The sequence below is a fragment of the Arvicanthis niloticus genome, chromosome 2, assembly GCF_011762505.2.
Source record: "Arvicanthis niloticus isolate mArvNil1 chromosome 2, mArvNil1.pat.X, whole genome shotgun sequence".
Classification (NCBI taxonomy): Eukaryota; Metazoa; Chordata; class Mammalia; order Rodentia; family Muridae; genus Arvicanthis; species Arvicanthis niloticus.
Window position 1 is genome coordinate 112,759,905 of NC_047659.1, and position 22,357 is coordinate 112,782,261.

A 22,357-nucleotide genomic window follows, 5' to 3' on the forward strand; every position below is an offset into this window, starting at 1 on the left:
CAATTAAGCAGCCATAGATACATAGATAGATAGATAGATAGATAGATAGATAGATAGATAGATAGATAGATCCCCAAATGAAAGTAAGTAAAGAACAAGAGAAATAAATTTTAGGTGTGAAAACACTAGTAACTGTACAAAACGTAACGATATGTAAAGGACAGCAGTGCTGGCTGTGGTGGTGTATGCCTGTTATATCAGCACTTGGCAGGTGTATGCAGCCAGCCAGCCCAGCCTAGATCACAGTATAAAAGCAAGCAGAGCAAGAAATGAACAAAACATCTGGGAGGCAACTCAGTGGGAAAGCACTGGTCTAAATCTTAGTCCCTAAGAGAGAGCTGAGTTCAGCAGGAGAGAGCACTGAGAGCACTGGCTGTTCTTGCAGAGGAATGGGGTTAAGTTCTCAGTACACACATGGCTGAGTATAGACTCTCAAGTCTACAGCTTCCAGTGCCCTTTTCTGTGAGCACTAGACACACATATAGTATGTGTACATATATACCTACCATAATTAAAAAGGTAGAGATGGGTTATTAGAGAAAAGTGGTTTGGTTTTTCCCTCCTTCCCTCCCTCCTTCCCTCCCTCCTTCCCTCCCTTCCTCCTTCCCTCCCTCCCTTCCTTCCTTTCTTTTTCTTTCTTCCTTTCTTTCTGTTTTGTTTGACAATTTTCTCATAACTATCTTTGTAGACCAAGCTGGCCTCAAACTCAGAGATCTGCCTGCCTTTGCCTCCCAAGTGCTAGGATTTAAGACAGGCATAACCATATCTGGTTAATTTTTCATCCTTATAAACTCAAGACTTTTTAACGACTCAAGGAACACTAAGAAAAGATTTGGGGTTAAATTTCAACACATCTTAGATGTTTAATCACTAACTATTCTCCCTTTCTCATAAGTATTTGAAGATGAACTGCTGTGAAAATATAAAGATGAAGTAAAGTCAATCCCTTATAAGATACTACCTCGAGGCATTAGACATGGAAACAGCAGACCCAGAACAAGCAGAAAGCACAGAAACAGATGAAGTCAGGAAGATACTAACAGAGGAACCCAGACTATAGTGGCTGAGAACACGGGTCTCACATGCTTACCTTTTACTTTCTAGTTTTTCAAGTTCTTCACGCTGTTGTCTCTCAAATTCAAGTCTAATGAAGTCAAATGAAAATAAGTCACTTCCATGAAGGAGTTTTTCTCTCTACACACAGAATCATACACTGGAGCATGGATTTGCCTGTTAACCTTAATAACTATGGATTAGCAAGTTTAAAATGCATTCTTTGCTCTATTACTATGATTAGAAATTAGATATAATTTTAGGTGTTTGAACTTAGACTGAAGAGAACAGATTTGATTTGAAGGAAAACAAACTATCACTGTAGTTAAAAAAAAAAAAAGACAGAATTAAATACAACTTCTAAATGCTAAGCATGTCTAGTCCATGCAGCTTAGTCACTGATGAGTAAGTAAAAAGGAGAATCTACCTTAGACAGATGGGTCCTTTTATAGGGAAAAGACTGCCAGGGTAGAGGGGAGAGAGCACAGACATCCGTTAAGAAAACAATTCAACAGGAGGAAACATCAGGACACAAGCAGTAAGGTACTTAAAAGACAACAGTCATGCACAGAGCAAAAGGTCTTTTTACAAATATCACATTTCCCAGTACATGCATGAAGCAAACACTCTTGAAAGTTAATTTGCTTTGTTTTGCACACTTCAGCAACAACCATAGAACTACTGAATACTGAGCAGAATTATTACTGTGTACAGCAAAGCCCAACTTTTAGTGCTTTATCTGTAGTTACTCAGATGCTCACACGTGCTGAGTGACAGCAGGGCTATGAGACTGTGAACAGATTCACACAGTTGCAGCAAAATAAAAGAAAGCAGGTCATTGGGAGTTTTTAAATTCTGACAACACAAGCCAAATTCCCTGATACTAGAAAATGGGTTTCATTTTTTCAATTTAATACCATAAATTGTAACACTTGAATATATACATTTCCCTGTTTTAGATGGCCGATACTGTTGCAAAGCTGACCAAGGAATGATTCACTATAAACTGTTTTCCTTGGTCCACATGAAAATCCAAACTGGCAACACAGATACTTTTAAAATGACCTAAGATATGTTTCAAAGAGATCTCTTCTCACTTTTTGTGAGGAGCCGAATTCGCCATTAAAAGATGGCGCAGGCTTCTGCTTCCTGGTTCTTCACGGAAGCTTTACTTGAGAATGCGCCTGCGTGTGGCGCGAAAACAGAGTATGACAATTGGATGAAAGATTTGAGCCAATGAGGGATCTGCACGTCTCACAAAGCTCTATTTAAGCAGCGGGCTTTCTGAGCTAGGGGTCCTTCCTCCACCTCACTATTAAGAGAGCTGTTTAATAAATGCTGTCAGAAGAATCCTGAAGTGTGGCGTGCTCCTTATCGGCGAGGCTGCGCGCTACAACTTTTATTTGGGCAAATATTGAAAGAAAGACATCTGGTGGCCTTTGTAAGCAGAATTCTGCATCTGTGGCATGAGAATAGTCATGCTGATTAGCACAGGCTGTCTCCTTTGTCCTCCCAGATTATTAATGCTACAAACTGTATCTACAAGACAAGGAGCCCATCTCAAGAACTTTTCTGAGGCCACAGTGATATATGTGTGGAGCCAACATTTGACCCCATGACAATCTGTTTCCAAAATGCCCTCTGTTGACTCATTTTATAAGCCTTGCTCAGATTTGTGATATAAAATACAAGAACCAACCTCTTCATTGAAAGTTGCTTCTGTTCATATTTGTGCTACTATCAAGTGAAAACAATCTGCAGCTTAGTGTAGGCACGAATGTCTATGACAGATCAGTCATGCCAACCATGGAACCCAGCACACATGGCTGTGCATTAAGTGAGTACAATATGATCACTCTTAGTAACTACTTTTTAGTACTGTTTCTTCCCTCCATACCCCAGCCCCCCTCTGTGTATGTGTGTGTATTCAGGAACATGTGTGCCACAGCACATAAGTAGAAGTCAGTCAGTATAACCTTAGGGTAGGTTTAGGTAGAATGTAAAATCAGGTATCACTCATACTTCATGATCTCCTTGTCACCACATATCTTTTTAGGAAAAATGGTGACTAGTAATATATTTTGGAACCAAACTTGGATTCCAGTGCTCAAACTTTGTTTGAGACTGAGTCTCTCCTGCTGTTCACTGCTGTTTCTGTCAAGTGAGGTGGGCCATGAACTTTAGGAATTCTGTCTCTGCTTGTCTCTGCCTCCCACTTCCCTGCAGGACACACTGGGGTTACAGACATGCGTGCCATGGTCCTGGTATATGATTTTGGATTTCAATACATAGCTGATTCCTTTTAGAGACATTTACATATTTAAAAGTAAGACTGCTTAACATGCTTTTGAGACCAGAAAATTTTCCTAAAAGAATCTCCTTTAACCTCAGTTTTCATTTTCTGTGCGGTACAGTAATCCATTTTTATTAACATCTACTGTTTTAACATTACAAGTGTGGAACAGCAGTCTGCTCTGAGAGCTATAGTCAGGAATTGGTATGAAAATCTATCTTCTAAAATGTGTTTCCAATACCCAGGTTCTGTGCTCCACCCAGGCATTTAGACTCTTTCTGTTGTTTTAAATGCAGTAAGTTGATAAATTTATTATCTTCAGACCACAAAGCAGGAAATTGAGGCTTAGTGTATTGAGTGGCACTGGACCAAGTTTGGTTCCAAAATATATTACTAGTGACAATTTTTCCTAAGCATTGTGTGGTGACAAGGAGATCACAATGAGTGATGTTACCTGACTTTACCTTCTCCATAAGCACTAGCTTCCAATGTTAAGTGAATGCAGTGTTAGGCAATGATATACACAAGAAGACATGGGCTGACCCTAAGCATCCTAGCCCCTGATCTGTTGTGCAAAATTGTGCTACAAGAGGAGTAAATGTCACAGAATTTGGGAGAAGCTAGTATGGCAAACTTTCTGATTCTAGGGTCTACCTGTGTTTTTCTTTCTCTTATATAATATAAAACTTAAGGATAGCTCATTGAAACCAGATGTTAGCTTTGCGTAGGTGACATGGCAGGCCATGTGTTTCATGAGGCTATCAGAAACCAGATTCTAAAGAGCATTCTAAGTTTACTAAAAATTTTGAACTGGATGAACCCACCTGCCTGGTGTTTTGAAGGCTAGCTAGGAAGGAGAGAAACGAAATCTGGAGACAAATGCCTAAGGGAGGTGTGAGTGCTGTTCTCAGCTTGGCTGATTCTATCTGAGGGCAGTAGCAAGACCTTATGCAAAGAGCAAGACCAAGAAGCATAAGGTTCAGGCACATTTGCTGTGAGAAGACAAAGGGTCAGTGGGCAAAGGAACTGTACATGGTGGCACATGCACGACATCCTCAAAATAGAGAGGTTGAGGCAAGAGGATCATGGGTTTAGAAGGCAGTTTGGGGTTGACAGCTGTTGATGATCAAGTATCTCCCCTTCTCAATTCAACTCAAACATTCTAAAAAGACATATCTGGTGTCAGACCATTGGTTTCATGGGCACACACCCTTATATCCTTCTTCCAGCAGCTCCCAGAGCAAAAAATTCTATGCCTAGTGCAGCAGTTTGCATCCACTCAACTTGTAGGACTTGCCTATTCCCCATCTCTGAACCCCAACCAACAGCAAATCCAAAACCCCCAAAACAAACAAATAGTAAGAGAGAACTAACAAAGAAAATGAGGAGGAGAACTAGCTGGGCATCACTCAAGCTCTGAGACTGCTGATTTCAGAGGCCCAGTCTATAGGCTGTGTGTGTGTGTGTGTCTGTGTACATATACTTCTATCTATCTATCTATCTATCTATCTATCTATCTATCTATCTATGTATCTACAGCTTTAAATACAGATGCCTGAGTCAGTTCAGGAAATTGCAAGTAAGAGCACAGAAAGAGGCTGAGGACACAGGAAGACAAAAGTTCAAGTATTAGTCTAAGGACTAAATTAGATACAGAGCAGGAAAGAAATGAAGTTAGAATAGAGTCTGCAAAATAAAGCAGAAAATCACAGAGGTCCATATGCTGACAAAGGTTTGTAAGGGAAGTTGTTCCCCCTGAATCACTCAAGACAACAGCAGGCTTAGACAGATGCTTAGACTTCAGAAGAGACATGAGGAGAGATGGTGAGTGAGGATGGGCCATGAGTTGAGTGGATTTGCAGTGCTCCACTAGGATCTGGGAGCAGCTGGTAGGAGGGTGTAAGGGTCTATGGGCTCATGAAATCATCATCAGTTTCAAATGTTTAAGTAGGGTTTTGAAGGGGAGACACTTGGTCATTACCAGTTGTTTACCTCAGATGTTTGAGGCCACAGCTTTTGGCCCTGCAGGAGGGGCAGTATCAATTGATAGAGAGGTTCCTATTTTAATTTTTAAGAGAAGAAATGACTTTCTATGACTTGTTTCTAGGTCTTAGCCATATTCTACTCAAAGGAAAGGTATGCATTGAAAGATGACTCCCATTTCTGGGAAAGACTAAACTTTAAAACTCAACTGCAACAAAAAAAAAAGAAAGTTATTTGGTGCTCACTCTTAATTTACAGTAAGGCCACCAACATATGAGAAGAACATCCTGATTCAGGGATCCTATTCTAAACATGAGACAGGAGTTGTTGCTGACAACATATTAACTTCTGTTAAGTATTACATATTTACTAATCATACTTAAAATGTATTTCTTTCCACAATACATAATTACTTCATATAGCAAGCCAAAACAGTGCATAATATAAGTGTGAGCCCTTCAGTGTATCTAGACAGTGTGTCAAATATAATTGTATGTAAATGCGGCTGCATTTTAAAGCAAGTATGATTTACTCTCTTATATTACTGGGATTATCATGGCCCCAAATGCTAATTTCCCAAATGTTATAATTAAAAGGAAAACTATAAAAGGATGTAATTTTTGCAGCTGTTTTTAACATTTTAAAATGACATTTGGAGCTACACATACTGTGTTAGGTCCAACAAAAAAGCACAGCATACCATCTATTTTTATCAGGAATAAACTTTTCTTTTCATTAAAAGACAGCTAGCATTTTTTTAGGTATAACTGCACATCTTGTAATTTACATTCCTGTTATCATCAGCAATAGAAAATGAGAGGGTTGGAGTTTCTCAGTTCACACCATTACTTTGAAAGTGAGACTGTGATTATTTTTAAAAGAGAGAAGAAAATGAAAAAATTTAAATTAGCAAAAAACATAAATATTTGCATCCTTATGCTGTTGTAATACTGATTAGTTTGGTACCTCCAAAGCCTGGTCTAAAGGCAGGAGGAGACAGCTACCTATGTCCAGCCAGCATTTTAGCTGACAGCTATAGTGGTATAGGCAAGGAGTGTGAGGTTCCATGAGCTCCAGACTATAGCATATGTAGAAAGGACGTCCCAGCTGGCAATGGAGATAAGCTGAGATGGACATACTGGTAAAGTCCCCTGTCTTGATGTCTAACTCTATTGTCCCTGGGTCTCAGGTATATGGTTAGGAAGAAAAAAATTACTGGTCATTGGATAGACTTGGACTCTCTGTTAGTGACTTTGGGTTGTAGTCAGTGTAGGTCTACTAAAAGGATGTGTACCTCATATAACACACAAGGCTTGTCTAGAATTATTACATTATATATTGTATATAATTTCATTTACATTGTATATTGGATCTCAAAAAAGTACTGTGTCTCCAATCACAGATACCATCTGAATAAGCCCTGGCCAGTCCCTGGATGGTTAGTGGCATTCTTCAGTGCAAACCCTCATAACAACATCCTAGCATTTATTGGAGGATGACTGTTCTTTATCTGGTCCATTACAGGACATTAAAAGTTTTTCCCTGGGTATCAGTGCTCATGTAAACATTCATTGTAAAGCTAAGAAAATGTACTGACTGACAGAATTTTCTAACCTCCCCATGTCTCACATTAGGTCATCCAACAATGATCACTACACAAATACAATTCAACAGTGTGAGGCAAGACGAGTGTAAGACACAAAGTTCCCCTATACAGTTTAATCTGGAAAGTTATCCTCTAGTTAAGTCAGTATGTAATAAAAATATCTAAAGCATCCAGGGGATGATTCCCTAAATGTACTTTCACAGACTTTCAAATTGTTAGATATTTTCTGTTGCAAAGTAAAGGAATCTAGAAATGAACTTTTAAAAAAAAGTGCAATTTGATGCCATAAGCATTTTCTACACTTCTTCCCAGTCTAATTCTGTAAACAGTAACTATATCCTCATGAAGTAACACTCAGATGTCAGAGCCAGTCCTGATCTAGCCCAGCATCTCAGGCTTGTTGAACTTGATATAGACCCAATGGCTACACCCCACAACCTAACCATCCCTCCTACTTTAGAGCCCAAGAGACTGAGGCCCAGAGTATTTATGAGAGAATAGTGAGGGGTAGGCCCCTCTTAGGAGGAGATGGGAGGAGAACTCGCTTGATCCAGCTCTTCATTCATTCTCACATCTACCCTGGAATCCCATCTCACCTTCTCAGCCAAATCCTGTTAAAGAGCTGAGGGTCCTCAGAAGTTAAAATTGATCTGTTATTTCAAAACAAACTCTCCATGCTCAACACACTAGAACAGTGTATCATAGACAATCTTCCTACCACTTCCTTCAGCCTCAGCCTCATGTTGAGAGCATCAAACCTTTACCAAGCTTCTATAGGTGAAAGGCAGAGCTGGGGAGTAGAGAGAATGACAAAGTGCATTTACATAGTTAAAATTATAAGGAAACAACATGTGCAGACCACATGGATAATAATGAGCCAGAATAAAAGGGGTGGGGTGAGGTCAGGGAGAGGGAGCACTATAGATACATAGAGAGAGTGAAACCTTCCAGGGGAGGGACTGTTGAAGGTTGGCCTTGAGAAACAGAATGATGATGCCCAAGATGCACTAAATAGGGAGGGAAGACAAAACAGAAGGAAAATGCATGTAAGGTACAACCAGAAAGCAGGAACTGGCCTCATGTCTGTTGTAGAAGGGAATCAAGGGGTGGTAAGATTGGCAGTACCACTGTATGAGATGCTTGCACAGAAGCTCACAGGTCATAGCACCACTATTAGAGGCCAACTAGCCAGCTGCTCTGTACACCTAAGCAGTAATCTGTCCTGGTGGATGAAATACTCTTATCCCATAACTCTCCTGCTTCACAGGTTATGTCATCTGTGTTCCAGAATAGTCAGAGACACTGAGGACTCTCTGCTCTATCTAGTATGAAGATCACTGAGTAATAAACAATTATATAATTATATAATTATATATTATATAATGGGGACTAGGAAAAAATAAAACTTGGAAATTGAAGAGGAGCTTTAGGACAACAGGAAATGGGGGGAAAGATCACCAAGATACATCTCCTGTCACCTGGGGAAGCCAGACAAAGAGCTGATGGCTTTTACGGCCCATTGTGAGCCTGGCAGAACCAGAATAGTGAGTACTGAGGAAGCCAGAGAAAGGGGCCATGAACTACTAGAGCAACAGCATTGGCTGCTGGGCTTTTCATAACACAGAGGGTATGGCTGTCTCTACTTTCACCAGGGCTCCTTGAGGAGACAGATCCTTTCATCTTGTCTGAGTGTATATTCAGGGACCTCCTTGAAGGTACACAGTGGGCATTCAATCAATGATTATGCTGGGTAGTGCCCTGGAGTTAATGGCATGAACTACTGGCCCAGCAGAGATGAGTAAGAAGATGAAGCCATCCATGCTGGATTCTCTTTGCCTTGGAAAATAATAGTTACTCATATTCCTTGCTTGTTCATATTAACAGTAACTCATTACAGCAAATTTGGAAAACACAGCTTTCCAAAAAACCACAGTTCCATATATAACAAAGAACTGGGAACACATAATAAAGTAAATACGCCTTGTAATAATTTCCCAAACATATGCACCTGGGACACATACTGAAACCATACACTGGTCCGGTTTAACAGTTTCATGTCATAACATTTCATAATAATAACTTATATAAACAATTTCATTGTTAGAAATGTACATGGACAGAGCAGTCTGAAAAATGTTTGATGGGATCTACACTCCAAAGTGCAAGATCAACTTATTTGAAGTAAAGCTAAGGTAGGCAAGATGGCTCAGAGGATAAAAGCACTTTCCACACACACTTGACAATCTGAGTTCCTTATATAAAACCTGAGATATGATGACTCTTGCCTGTAATCCTAGCACTCCTAGGATTAACTAGGAGCTTACTTATCTACATAGTTTATAGGTAGAAATAATGAGAGACCCTGCTTCCAAAGCAGGGGGTAATGAGAGAACTGACTCTCGAAAAGCTACCTTCTGACCTTCATATACACACACACACACACACACACACACACACACGGTCAATTATATATGTGTGTGCATGATCATATTTGACCCAATATACATGAATAAACTTTACATCAAATCTTTCCTAAAATAGAGAGGGTCTCATTATTAATCTCTGGATAGTTTAGAACTTACTATGTAAACCAGACTGGCTTCAAACTCACAGAGATCCATCTGTCATTTCTTCTGAGAGCTGAAATTAAAAACATGTGCCACCATGCTCTAATCAAAATGAATAAAATTGCTTTTTAAAAAGCTGCATACATTTATAGGCAGAAGGAAAACAAATAGCAGAGAAGCTGAACCTGAAGGTACAGAAGAGACTTCAGGTGGACCAGATCCCTTGAGGTGCAGAGAGCATAAGACTGAAGAAGTTTGTACACCTTGACACTGTACAGGAAAATACATCATACTAATACACTATCTTAGTCAGAGGTGCTATTGCTATGAAAAGCACCATGACCACCACAACTCTTCTAAAGTAAAGCATTTGGAGCTAACCTATAAGTTCAGAAGTTTAGCTCATTCAAGGTGGGAAGCATGTGAGCATGCAGGCAGTCATCGTGCTGGAGGAGTCAAGAGTTCTATATCTGGATTAGAAAGTGGCAGGACGAGAAAATTCCCCTGGGCCTGGCTTGGGCTTCTGAAACCTCAAAGCTCACCCTTGGTAAAATACTTCCACCAGCAAGGCTATGCCTATACCAATAAGGACGCCCTTCCTATGGCATGCCTTAATGATCAAACATTCAAATATATGAGGCTATGGGGACCATGCCTATCCAAACCACCACATATATTTAACCAAAGAATGCAAAGACATGTGCCTCCATGCTTCTGACGGGTTAATTGCAGTTTGGGAGCTCTGTGCCTAGACAGCTTATGGCCACTCCCAGACTTCCTTTGCCATATTTTTCCAAATCTCCAACACAACAAGTCCATTCTCTTATTTCCTGATATTTTTCCTCTTTATTCTTCCCGCTGTTGCTTTAATTTAATTAATGGCTACCATCAAATAAAGAATTCTGGATAAGAATAGAGCTGACAGAATACCAAACTAGGCAAAGATTTAAATTAGAAGATTAATTACAATGTTATCTAGAATTTAGTTGGAGAAAATGAAATAGTTTAAAGTATCCTTATTTATTAGGAAAAAGTTAGTAAGTTATGATATCAACAAAGAATGAGTAATTACATTCATTGGCTTGGGGGAAACATCTCATAATGAAGTAAAAGTAGAAAAAGTAGAAGACAGAACAACTACATATTGAGGACAGTCTCAACTTTTAAACCATACTGTATGATGTACTATTGCAATAACTGATGGCTAAGTAAATAAATGTACTTTAAAAGATAAGAAAATATTACCAATGCAAACCAGTGATTACATCTTGGTAGAAGAATTATAAACATCTGTGATTACCTTATTCATTTATGGGTGTTCTGCTTTTTTGCAATAAACATTTGCTTTGAAATAAGAAAAAAAAAAAACCCTAAGCTTTTAAATCTCTGATTGTAGCAACTGTTTCACTTCTGTTGGGTTCTATCAGCCCCTGGTTCATTCCCATTGATTTCTGGCAATGATGACAATTAACATTAGCATGTCATGTAAGATGCAGGGGTTGCTGATGTTGACTAAACATTCAATGTAACAGAGCTGGGCAATAGCTATTCAAGATTAGAATTATGGTCCATGATCAAAGGAGATGAAAAGGCCACGTCAAGAAGCAAGTCATGCCTCCACATTCTCAGGCAATGATCACTCCTCAAACACCTTCTCCAAAGTAGGGACAGTGTTGAGGAAACCATCCCTGTCAGAGATAAAGAATATACACAGAGATAAAGAATATACAATTGCACTAACAGACAGAATTTGAAGATGTTTAAATTGCTAACGAGCAAAGATGGAACAGACTATAAGTGAATAACTAAAGCGATTAACTGTGGGCTGCAGCTGGAAGTCCTATTTGAGCAAGTGACAGGGGACTCTGTCACCCCAATAGCTGATAGGTATTTGGTCAAAATTTGCAGGAGACACATGCAATGACTGGGAGAAAGATGGATGCATATAACAGGAGCCCTTCACAGAACCAGAATATGCTCTAAACAAATGGGTTACCAAGGAGCTGAGCTAGTGAAACATAAATTAACACAATATATTACTTCAACGGGACAGGTTATTGTCATGTAGGAATAACTGGATCTCTCCCAACTCATCTTTGCCCATAACAGCCTTTTGCCATCTCAGTAAGAAATGGCTCACCAGGGCTTCACAGTAGATCTAGGTTGGAAAATAAGGGGCAACAAGCCAGACCACAAGGCATTCTACAGTAACACAGGAAAAGTCAACTTGTTCTTGGAATCAGCAGTTCTTCTTTCCATCTACCTTGAAGACAAAAAGCTTACAGGCCTATCACTTAAAGTGGCTCACAGTGGAATGATAGTCAAAGATTTAAAGACCAGCAAAACCCAGCAAATTCACCAATTAATACCAATCTCAGCTAAGGGAAGGAAAGACTCACTTCCTTTAGTTTCCTTCATTACAAGTTCCTAAAGACTGTGTATCTTAAAAAGCTATTTAAGACAATCTATAGCCATCGTAAACAGTGAGACAACTAAGACAGAAGTTGGAGAAGAAACTAGCACTACAGCAAACTTAACTAGAAATAAAATGGCAAGGCTCAAGAAAAAGAACCAACAGACACAAACACTGTAAATAACTCTCAACTATATATACATAGGCTAACTACCAAATTAACAGTAGCATAAATATTGTCAACAACATGCATAAAGCTCACATGCTCAAGGTCAGCAAGAAAAAGCAGAAACAACTTCTAAAGTAGAAGAAAGTGAAGTGGAAGACACAATAAACTATAGCTAGAAGGGCATAATGCTCCCAAGGGAAAGGGATCTCTCTTAAAACACACAGCAGGGAGCACAGCCTCATCTGAAGATGAAAATTTCAGCAGGAGGACCTCCACCTGCCAGCAGATACTATTTCACAAGGCTCCACCATGTTACAGGGGAAAGTGAAGTCTTTTAGTTTCCAGCTCATCAGGTGTCCTTAAGTTCTACAAATGCTGAGGACTAACTGACAAACTGTGTGCTGTGTCTGTCACCTACAGTGAACCTAAGGCTCAGAGCAATGGCAGCTGTTACCCTGATACTGGAGACCTCTCACCTTCTAGTACAATGTCTGTTATCTTCTCCAGCTATTGAAGAAAGGGAAGGTGAGAGGAGGTCATCAGGAAAAAAGGAATGGGCCTTAAGAAGAGGAGGTAAAGGACACACAAGTGCGACAGAAAAGGGAAGGAGAACTGCTGGGAGTGGGAGGGTAGAGGTAGAGAATGCAGTGTGGGGCCGGTAGAGGGAACTGTATCTGAAATGAGTATGTGTGACAGTCTTCTTGTTACTCTAGCCTCGATACTGTATTTACACAGCTTTTAACATTGTGTTAGAAAGCAGCCATTAACAAGAGCCAGGAAAAGAATGGAAGATATGCAGGGCTGTAGCTCACGCATGGCATGGGTCCTGTTGGGCTGTGTGGTGGGCTCAGGGAGGCAGAAGCTCGGGATTTTGACTGAGTTCCCTCCATGAGGCGCCAGATGCCAGGCTGAGAAGCTGCAAGGCTCTGCCCGGGTGTGGAGAGGTCTCAGCCTGAAGTTCTGCAGGGGCAGAGCTCCTGAGTGGGGAATCTCTGGGCTGAAGCAGCTAACCAGGAGACTAGTGGTTTCTGTCCTTGGAAGAACTGAGATGGAGGACATACAGGCTGGACCGGCCCACGGCCAAGAGGGAGAAGCTCTGGCAGTACACTGCAGGGTGAGAGACTCTTGGTTACAGCACTCGCTTGGCTGGGTCGGCTAGCTTGCTTGAGTTGGCTGCCTTAGTGGTGGGAACATAGAGAAGTCTTCTAACAGCGGCTTGGTAGGCAAAGGCCTTCTCCATGGTTCCCGGTAGGGCCCCAAAGACAAGAGGAAGTCCATGGTTTTAAATGGTTTATTGTCATAGCGAAAGTGGATGAAGCTGTACCCCCCTACCCCCAAGACAGGCCTTTGATTAAATACCATTTGTAAGGAGGAGGGTCTGAGGAGAAATGCTTAATTGGCTAATCTCTCTGGCCTTTAGGTATCTCATTAATATGAAGTTCTCTTGAGGCTCTGAGGCCTGTAGTCATACCCTCTACCTATGCTAGGTGACACAAACCTCTTTGGGAGGAGCTATAGGGGCATTGCACTCTATGACTGAAAGGCGCGGACCAATGGAGGTCTTTGGCCGCATGTCAGGAGCCTGGGAGTGTGGTGAAACGTATGTCATCCCTTGCAGGGTGAGTCTCCGGCCATCTCTAGCTAGTGCTCCATCAGAAGCCAAGCTATCCTTTCATGGTCCCACAAAGATACATGGAAAACAAAAACACTTTCTTGTTAGAACTGGTAAGAATTCTTCACATCTATCTTGGTGGCTCTCACTGCTTGCATCCAATCTTAAAACTGTTCCTCCATATTTGAGTTTCTTCTGGATTTATTTTCTAGAATTCCATTCCTACAACCAACCAGAAGACAGCAAGAATGTGGAAACTGCCCTCATTTCATTATTCCAGTTCAGGATGAAACTCAGCTACAGTCATAGATACTTGGATCCTAGGTAACAAACAGGGCACCTGGGAAAGGCACCTGTTTCAACATGGTTCTGGGCTGGAACCCTGAACTCTGCTTACTGGCAATACAGCCTAGGACTGCATCCCAGAAGCTGAACTCACAAGAATATATTCAAGAACTCAATACCATTTCTTGAAACTGTTTAAAAGAAAAAGAAACTCATACAGTATTAGCAGAAGGGTGAGGAAATAATTTATTAATGTGCAACCAGGAACCTTTAAATTCTTCTCTCTGATCTAAAAATGCCAGCACTACATTTTTCTGCCTTGAAAAAGTTACTATGGAGAACACAAGAATTATCTACAAATCTCTTCAGGATAATGGCATATAATAGCTGGAAACTAGACAATAAAACATAAATCAGGTTCCTTCCAGTCTAGGCCAGAGCACTGAGCAGATCTTGGGTGGCAGCTCTGCTCCCAACCTCCAAGAACCCAGAGGAAGCGGGGATCCCAGGTGCTCTAACTCAGGCAGTATCTTAGGTAAGCAGACAGCAGGGCCCGCCCTAAACAGGGAGTAACTGGGACCCACAAAGACCCAGGAATACACTCCAGGCCCGGAACACTGGTTCCTTCTGGTCTGGGCCAGAGCACTGAGCAGATCTTGGGTGGCAGCTCTGCCCCAACCTCCAAGAACCCAGAGGGAGCAGGGATCCCAGGCGCTCTAACTTGGACAGTGTCTTAGAAACTAGTTCTCAGATCTGAGGCCAGGACCAGACCTCTGCCAGGTCTGCTGTTGTGTGGACCCCGGATTCCACCTGAGACATACTGGAAGGTCCACTCAACCCAGAGCCACAGAGGAACAACTGAACTCAGAGAGTCAGATAACATATCCTGAGATATTCTAGAGGAGACACTGCACACAGAACAGCAGACACCTAGCTGGACTGCTACCTTGGAGGCACCATATCCTGAGGCATCCTAGAGGTACCACTGTAATCAGTGCAGCTGGAAAAGATCACAGAGACATCTGGACCCCTAGGAGATCAGACACAAGCTGGATAACTAGAAAGACAGGCTTCAGTCAGAGACAGCAAGTACAGGCAGCACTAGAGTTAACCAGATGGCAAAAGGCAAGAGCAAGAATGTAAGCAACAGAAACCAAAGTTACATGGCATCATCAGAACCCAGCTCCCCCATCAGAGCAAGCCCTGAACACCCCATCACACCAGAAAAGCAGGATTCAGAATTAAAATCACTTCTCATGATGATGATAGAGGGCGTTAAGAAAGACATAAATAACACTCTCAAAGAACTTAAGGAGAGCACTGGTAGACAGATAGAAACCCTTAAAGAGGAAACACAAAAATCCCTTAAGGAATTTCAAGAAAATGCAACCAAACAGGAAAAGGAATTAAACAGAACCATGCAGGATCTAAAAATGGAAGTAGAAACAATAAAGAAATCACAAAGGGACAATACCCTGGAGATAGAAAACCTAAAAAAAAGATCAGGAGTCATAGACACAAGTATCACCAACAGAATACAAGAAATGGAAGAGAGAATCTCATGTGCAGAAGATACCATGGAAAACATTGACACAACTGTCAAAGAAAATGCAAAATACAAAAAGCTACTAACCCAAAATATACAAGAAATCCAAGACACAATGAGAAGGCAAAACCTAAGGATAATAGGTATAGATGAGGGGGAAGACTCCCAACTAAAAGGACCAGTAAATATCCTCAACAAAATTATAGAGGAAAACTTCCCTAACCTAAAGAAAGAGATGTCCATAAATATACAAGAAGCCTACAGAACTCCAAATAGTTTAGACCAGAAAAGAAATACTTCCCGCCATATAATAGTCAAAACATCAAATGTACAAAACAAAGAAAAAATACTAAAAGCAGTAAGGGAAAAAGGCAAAGTAACATATAAAGGCAGACCTATAAGAATTACACCAGACTTCTCACCAGAGACCATAAAAGCCAGAAGATCCTGGACCGATATCATACAGACCCTAAGAGAACACAAATGCCAGCCCAGACTACTATACCCAGCAAAACTCTCAATCATTATTGATGGAGAAACCAAAATATTCCATGACAAATCCAAATTTACACAGTATCTCAACACAAATCCAGCACTTCAAAGAATAATTGGTGGAAAACTCCAACACAAGGAGGGAAACTACAACCTAGAAAAAGCAAGAAAGTAATCTTCCAAAAACCCCAAAAGAAGATAGTTACACAAACATATCTCCACGGATGTTAGCCCAAAAGCTTGGATTAGCGAAGACTCAACCTGTAGACCACATGAAGCTCATGAAGAAGGAAGACCAAGAGGGGATGCCTCAGTTCTACTTAGATCGAGAAACAAAAATGCTCAAGGGAGCAAATAGGGAAGCAAAACATGGAACAGAAACTGAAGGAGTGGTCATCAGGAGACCATTCCACCTGGGTATTCACCCCATGTACAGCCACCTAATCTAAACACTGTTGTGGATGGCTGGAAGTGCATAATGTGAGGAACATGATATAGCTGTCTCCTTAGAGGTCTGCCAAAGACTAACACACTCAGAGGATGATGCTCACAGTTAACCACTGATATGATCAGGGGTTTCCCAATGGAGAACTTAGTGAGAGGACTGAAGGAGCAGAAAGGGTTAGTGATCCCAGGTGGAAGCAACAATACCAAACAACCAGAGCCCCCCAGGGTCTAAACCACCAGCCTGGGAACACATAGGGAGGGACCCAAGACTCCAGAGGTATATGTAGGGGAGGATGGCCTTGTCGGACATAGGTGGGAGAGGAGTTTCTTGGTCCCATAAAAAAAAAAAATGAACACAGAGTGGGGGGGGGAATGTGAGGGCGGGGAGAGGATAGTGTGTGGGGGGGGGTAGGTGCAGTCACTGCCTCATAGAAGCATGAGGAGGGGAATGAGATTGGAGGTTTCTGGGTGGTGGGAGGAAGTAGGGTAAGGAGATAAAATCTGAAACGTAAATACTACAACCAATTTTAACAAGAGAAAAAAAAAGTTGTCAGAACCAACATCTTTAAAAAAAAAAAATATCAGCCCCCTAGGGGGGGAAATTTTTTTTTCTTGATACTAAAACTTGTTCTGAGAATTGTATATTGCAGAATACAGGGCCTTGGTGTATCTACTCATCAAGCATACTGAGCAGACCTGCCCAAACCTCTGATGTCCTGGAATTCCATCTGGATTCAGTGAAGACACAGCATCAGAGGCTTATCAACTTACTCTTCCCCCTACCCCTCTTCTAAAATCTCAACACCCTTAATCAGCTTGAAGAAGTTAAAGAAGAGTCAGCGCCCCTATTCCCTGAGCTTGGGGACTAATGTGGTTAATAATGGTCTGTCTTTCTAGGGAAAAGTAGTGGTTTTGTTGGAACAGGGGGGATTAGCTAGGACTTATTGCATAGCCATAACCTATTGGTAGAAATCTGTATAATTATTATCAAGATGAAGTTATAATTTCTTAAATGGTACAAAATTTACTTTGATTTCAAATTTAAGGTTTTCATTGATATGAGCCTCTTAATATAAAAATGAGATGAATATTGATACTCTCATGGGCATTGTGCCTGTATAACACATTTAGGAATACAAGGCCTAGACCCAGCCCTTTTTTAACTTTTTTAACTGATTTGGGACAGTTAACCTATGAGTTAAGGGACTATAGCAAATTCATGGTTTTGAGTTTATTGTTAGGGTGTTTTCCATATTTTATTTAGAAATAGCTGAGAGGAGTGAACAGACAACAGTCCAGGTTACCTTACATGGATAGTTGGTTTTCAAAACATCAGAAGTCCATAGAACTGATGCTACAAATATTTATATCTTAATGATCATTTTGACTAGAGACCTGTGTGCTCCTGACAGCTTCCTGTCATGGATTCTAAGAAGAAATTGAGCATCCTTGGAGTTACTCTAGTTGTGTGGTGACAGCCACTAGGCAAGAACTGCCTCTTTCCATCTACAGACTAATTACTGTCCAGAAAAGGACACACATGCAGAATAGTCGACTGATTATATCTGCCTAGACAGAGTAAACAGCCCTTAATAATTCTGCATCACTAAGGTCTGTCAGATGACTCTGGGCCAGAAGGCTGAAGATTTGATGCTCCAACGTTCAGTAGTATAGGGGCTTTTCAGGTGTTCAGCGGTCTCTATAAATTGGCTAAGTTTTTGAAGCTATGTTTAGTGCTTCCCATAACTTCAGTTAACTCAGTCATTCTGGATTTCTGATGGGGTTGAAGACCTATAATCTCATAGCCAATCCTGGCTATTTACTTTGAGAGAAAAGATCTGAGTAGATGGTTTTCAGCTGACACTCATTCTAAGCCAAAAAAAGCCAGGATCAAAAGTAAGTGTTTTAGTTAGAAGAGATGACAGAGGTTCTGGTTAGTCAACAGAATGATGGACTGGGTATTAGGACTATCTTGTACCTCACTGGTACAGTTAGGACTAAGTATGCTCTAATTGTATTTTGAGAGAAAAGTTTTACTTTAACAGGAAGACTGATATGTAGGAGAAGCTAAGTGGGAAGGAGTACTGAGAGGAAGAGATGGAACAAGGAGAGAAGATGAAGAAGAGGAGAAGCTAGGTGATGAGTGAGAGAAAGAGAGAGGGGGCATGGAGGCAGATGTTCACATGTCTCCACCAGTCAAAGATAGTTTTTATATCTAGGTTGGGTATTGGGTTACGCTTCTAATTGAGCATTACCAAACTCATGAATCCTTTGATTAACATTAAAAAATTGTATAAAAACAAAAAGTAAAGGGGGGCATGGGACAGGGGTTTTCTAGGGAGGGGAAATGTGGAAAGGGGATGACATCTTAAATGTAAATAAAATATAAAATAAAAAAAAGAAAAAAACATAAATCAATAGAAGATAAGCCCAGTAAGACATGGAATATCTACAGTAGAATATCATGTGGTTATTAAAAGAGTATAAAAGAGCTTTGAAAGAAAAATATTCTTAAAAAAAAAAAAAAACCCTAGAAATGAGTCCTTCTTGGCAAAGGTAGTAAATGATAGACATCTGATAAGAAGAAGTTGAGGGAAAATGGTGTGTCCATCGATGTCTAGAAGGCAGGGAGATGGAAGGCAGCAGCATGTGGGTTCTGGCAGCAGGAGTGAGAGGTTGCTGGTTACACCTTAGGAGTAGTAGTTACAGGGCAAAGGGTCCAGTCCAAAGCCTCAAGCCCAATCTACTAGAGACATACTTCCTCCAGCTAGAATATACAGCATCCCAAATAGGGCTACTGGGTGGAACCAACTCCTCTAACATTTGTATTTGTGGGAACACTTCATACTGAAACAGTGAGGGAGGAGAGAAAGGCACACTGATAATGAGCAACCCTAGCAAGGCGAAGTACATGGCCACATGCCAATTCTGCACCAATTTCCTTTCTACTTGTTTGTGATTTGAACCTCTGTGAATAATACTTAAAGTTGACCACCTTTCTTCTATCTTCCTCCCCCTGATGATGGATAGCTTCAGGCTATTGCAGAGTCAGGGCCTTCCACAGCTACCAGGGTGTGTGATGGCCTTGGTGAAGCACCTGAGGTGGCTCACCAAACTCAGCCCTGACCCTGACTTCTGACATTTTTAGGTCTAGCTTGGTTTGAAACTTGCTTCTTTTTAGAATTTAATTATTCAAATTTATCCATTTAAATGGGCTCACCACTGCGTAGTACTTAGAGGAGGCTAATGTGCCAGCAAAAATTTCTTTTATTTTCAATACTGAAATGAACTTGGAAGGTATCTAATTTTGCTTCAAGCACTTTCATGAAGCTGTGAACGCTTCCGCCTCCTGCCAAATTAGCTGCCTGTTTTCAGTCTCCAGCGAGGTGGAGGAGGCTGAGCAGTCGGCTTGCTTTCTTCTTAAAGACACTGTGCCAGTGAGAAGGAATGTTTCCCCTGCAGGAAAATTATCTGCTGGCAAAGACCCTGGCTGGGCACTTCTCCAAATTAGAGCTAACTCCCCAAGGAAGCCACCAGGCTGCTTTGCCCCATCCAAAAAGTCTCTGGCATTAAGAACCAATGTGTGTACAAACCAGTTTCCAGAGGAGCTGGAGATGCAGGCCCACAGCAGGTTCCAAAACTGGAATAGAAAATGTGTCCAACTTGATGTGCCCACCCAGACAAAGGAGACTGTTCATGATATAAAGACTTGATATTAAAAAAAAAAATCAAGAGCCCACTAAATTCACAGTATGGTAGTATTGTTGCTATTTGTTTTTAGATATGGGCTACTTGAAAGATTAGTAGGTTGCCTGCTGAAAAAAAAGGAAGAAAGGGAAGGAGGGAGGGAGGAAAACCTGCTGCTTTGAAGACACCTTGAGTCTTACCAGATAGGATCATTTGCAAAACAGCCAAAACTGTTAATGTTTTGGCTCTGGGAGAAGTACTAAGCAGAATTTTTTTTAACTGCTATAAAACTAACTCTCATTATCCCACTCTTGTAAACAATACCAAAGGAAACAAGGGATATGTTGATCTGTGCCATGAAGCAAGCACTCACTATGGCCGAAGGAGCCAAGCAGGAACTAGAGTCATTCCAGGGTAATACTAGGATGGTATGTGTAAGACAACACTATAGTTCTGTGATTTTGGACAGACTTTACAACCCTCTTCCACACATACTAAATCATACCCTGAAGTGACCAAGTCTCTGTCTATATATTCCAACCCCAAATCTGTAGATCTGCAGAAAGTTACTGCCTATGTGAAAGATTTGAAACTAAGTGAAGAATGGAGGGTTCTTGCGTTCAAGAAGTCCACATCAAGAAAATGCCTGGGCATAAGATTACTTTGAAAAGAGAAGGCATGCACAGAATGTCTGCCCAAGGAAAAAAGGAGAAATTCAACTCAATCTGGAAATAGGAAGAAGCCTCCTGAGAATGTGATTCCTGGACTAAGCTTAGAAGAGAACTAAACAGAGGAAATGGATGGAGAGCTTCACATAAGTGTGGGGGAAAGCTTTATACAATTGGCCAAGGATTAAGTTCAGGCTGGAAAGTGAGAGATCATACTGGAGAACAAAGTGTTGATGACAGTGATGGTGCTTGGAGGTCACTCTGTGGAAGCCAAAAGGACCAGGACCAAGGCTAGGAAGAAGAAGAGGTTCCCAAGGAGGGCTCAGGGAACATAATGTAGAGTACCCTCAGGCTCAGGTTGGGTAGAGCTCTGGAGTCCTCTTACTCTGAGGAAGCAGGAACTACAGAGTCATTCCAGGGTAATACTAGGATGGTATATGTAAGACAACACTATAGTTCTGTGATTCTGGACAGACTTTACAACCATCTTCCACACATACTAAAACATATCCTGAAGTGACCAAGTCTCTGTCTTTACATGACATACCGTCCTTACCATACGTGCCCAGCATAAGGCTGGACAAGCAAGGCGGTCTCAGACACCAGGCACACCAATGAGTAAATGCTGGCCAGCTGGAATAAGCCATTCTTTCAATAGGGAAGTGCCTCCATCCCATAGGCAAGGCTGAGCATTTCTTACAGGCCACACAGACACACCCAGGGTTTCCCCATAGTGAGTCTGAGAGCTAAAAGAAAACTGGGAACTAGCCAGCTACAGAATTTCAAAGCCCAGTTACTCAACGTTGTTCTTACCCTCACTGCCTTAACTACCTGACCCTACTCCTATGTTTGTATTTCAGCTAAATAATATTCAACCAAAGATTTAAGCCTGAGATCAGAAGTCAACATATTTTCCTTCATTACATCTATAGACAGTCATACTTCCAGGACCCAAAGCTGGTTGTCTGGCTTGGTTTTCTAACCCACTCTTCTGCTAGGTTCCTTTCACCACTACTATCTCATTCTGAGCCCTCACTTCCAGCAACCTTACAACTGTTCTCCAAGCTGATCATTTCTCACCCTTCAGAGTGACTCCTTCCAGTGCAAATATGAGCACACTCTTCCTTAGCCATGAACACTTTCTAGACACAGCAATGGCTGGGTGTTAACATGTGAAATGAGTTGCCTGTAATCACTGGGAATTCCATCCACAGTAGGGGTGCACTCATCACCTGTTTACAATACTTACAGGGTGGGAAAGTATATACTTTCCTCCTCTATTTCTAAACATTCTTTTTTTTTTTTCACAATTGGATAGTCTTCAGAAAGAAGAAGGGAACAAGACAGAGTGCTGGAGAACCATAGTGAGACAGTTCTTGGATCGACTAGGATGGCTATTATCAAATGCAAAAATCCTCACAGATGGGTAAGGGTGCAGCCTCTGGAAACCGCCCTCGATGTTGTAAGAATGTGAGGCTGGCAGAGCCACAATAGAAAACAGACTAGAGGTTCACTGAAACATTAAAAACAGAACTG

At 41.2% G+C, this 22,357-nt stretch overlaps 1 protein-coding gene across 9 annotated transcripts in view; it reads right to left on the minus strand.

Moving 5' to 3' along the window:
* The window catches only part of Kif16b (kinesin family member 16B), a 291,086-nt gene that overhangs the window by 106,735 nt on the left and 161,994 nt on the right, over positions 1 to 22,357 (minus strand). For 6 of the 9 annotated variants that reach the window (XM_076929868.1, XM_076929874.1, XM_076929873.1 and 3 more), the window contains exons 18-19: positions 1,481 to 1,513; positions 1,091 to 1,144 (exon numbers count right to left, since the gene is read on the minus strand). In XM_076929868.1, coding sequence (XP_076785983.1) covers positions 1,091 to 1,144; positions 1,481 to 1,513 — 87 coding nt within the window. The remainder of the gene's footprint in view (positions 1 to 1,090; positions 1,145 to 1,480; positions 1,514 to 22,357) is intronic. The other 3 variants (XM_034494994.1, XM_076929869.1, XM_076929875.1) reach the window with 1 other exon arrangement.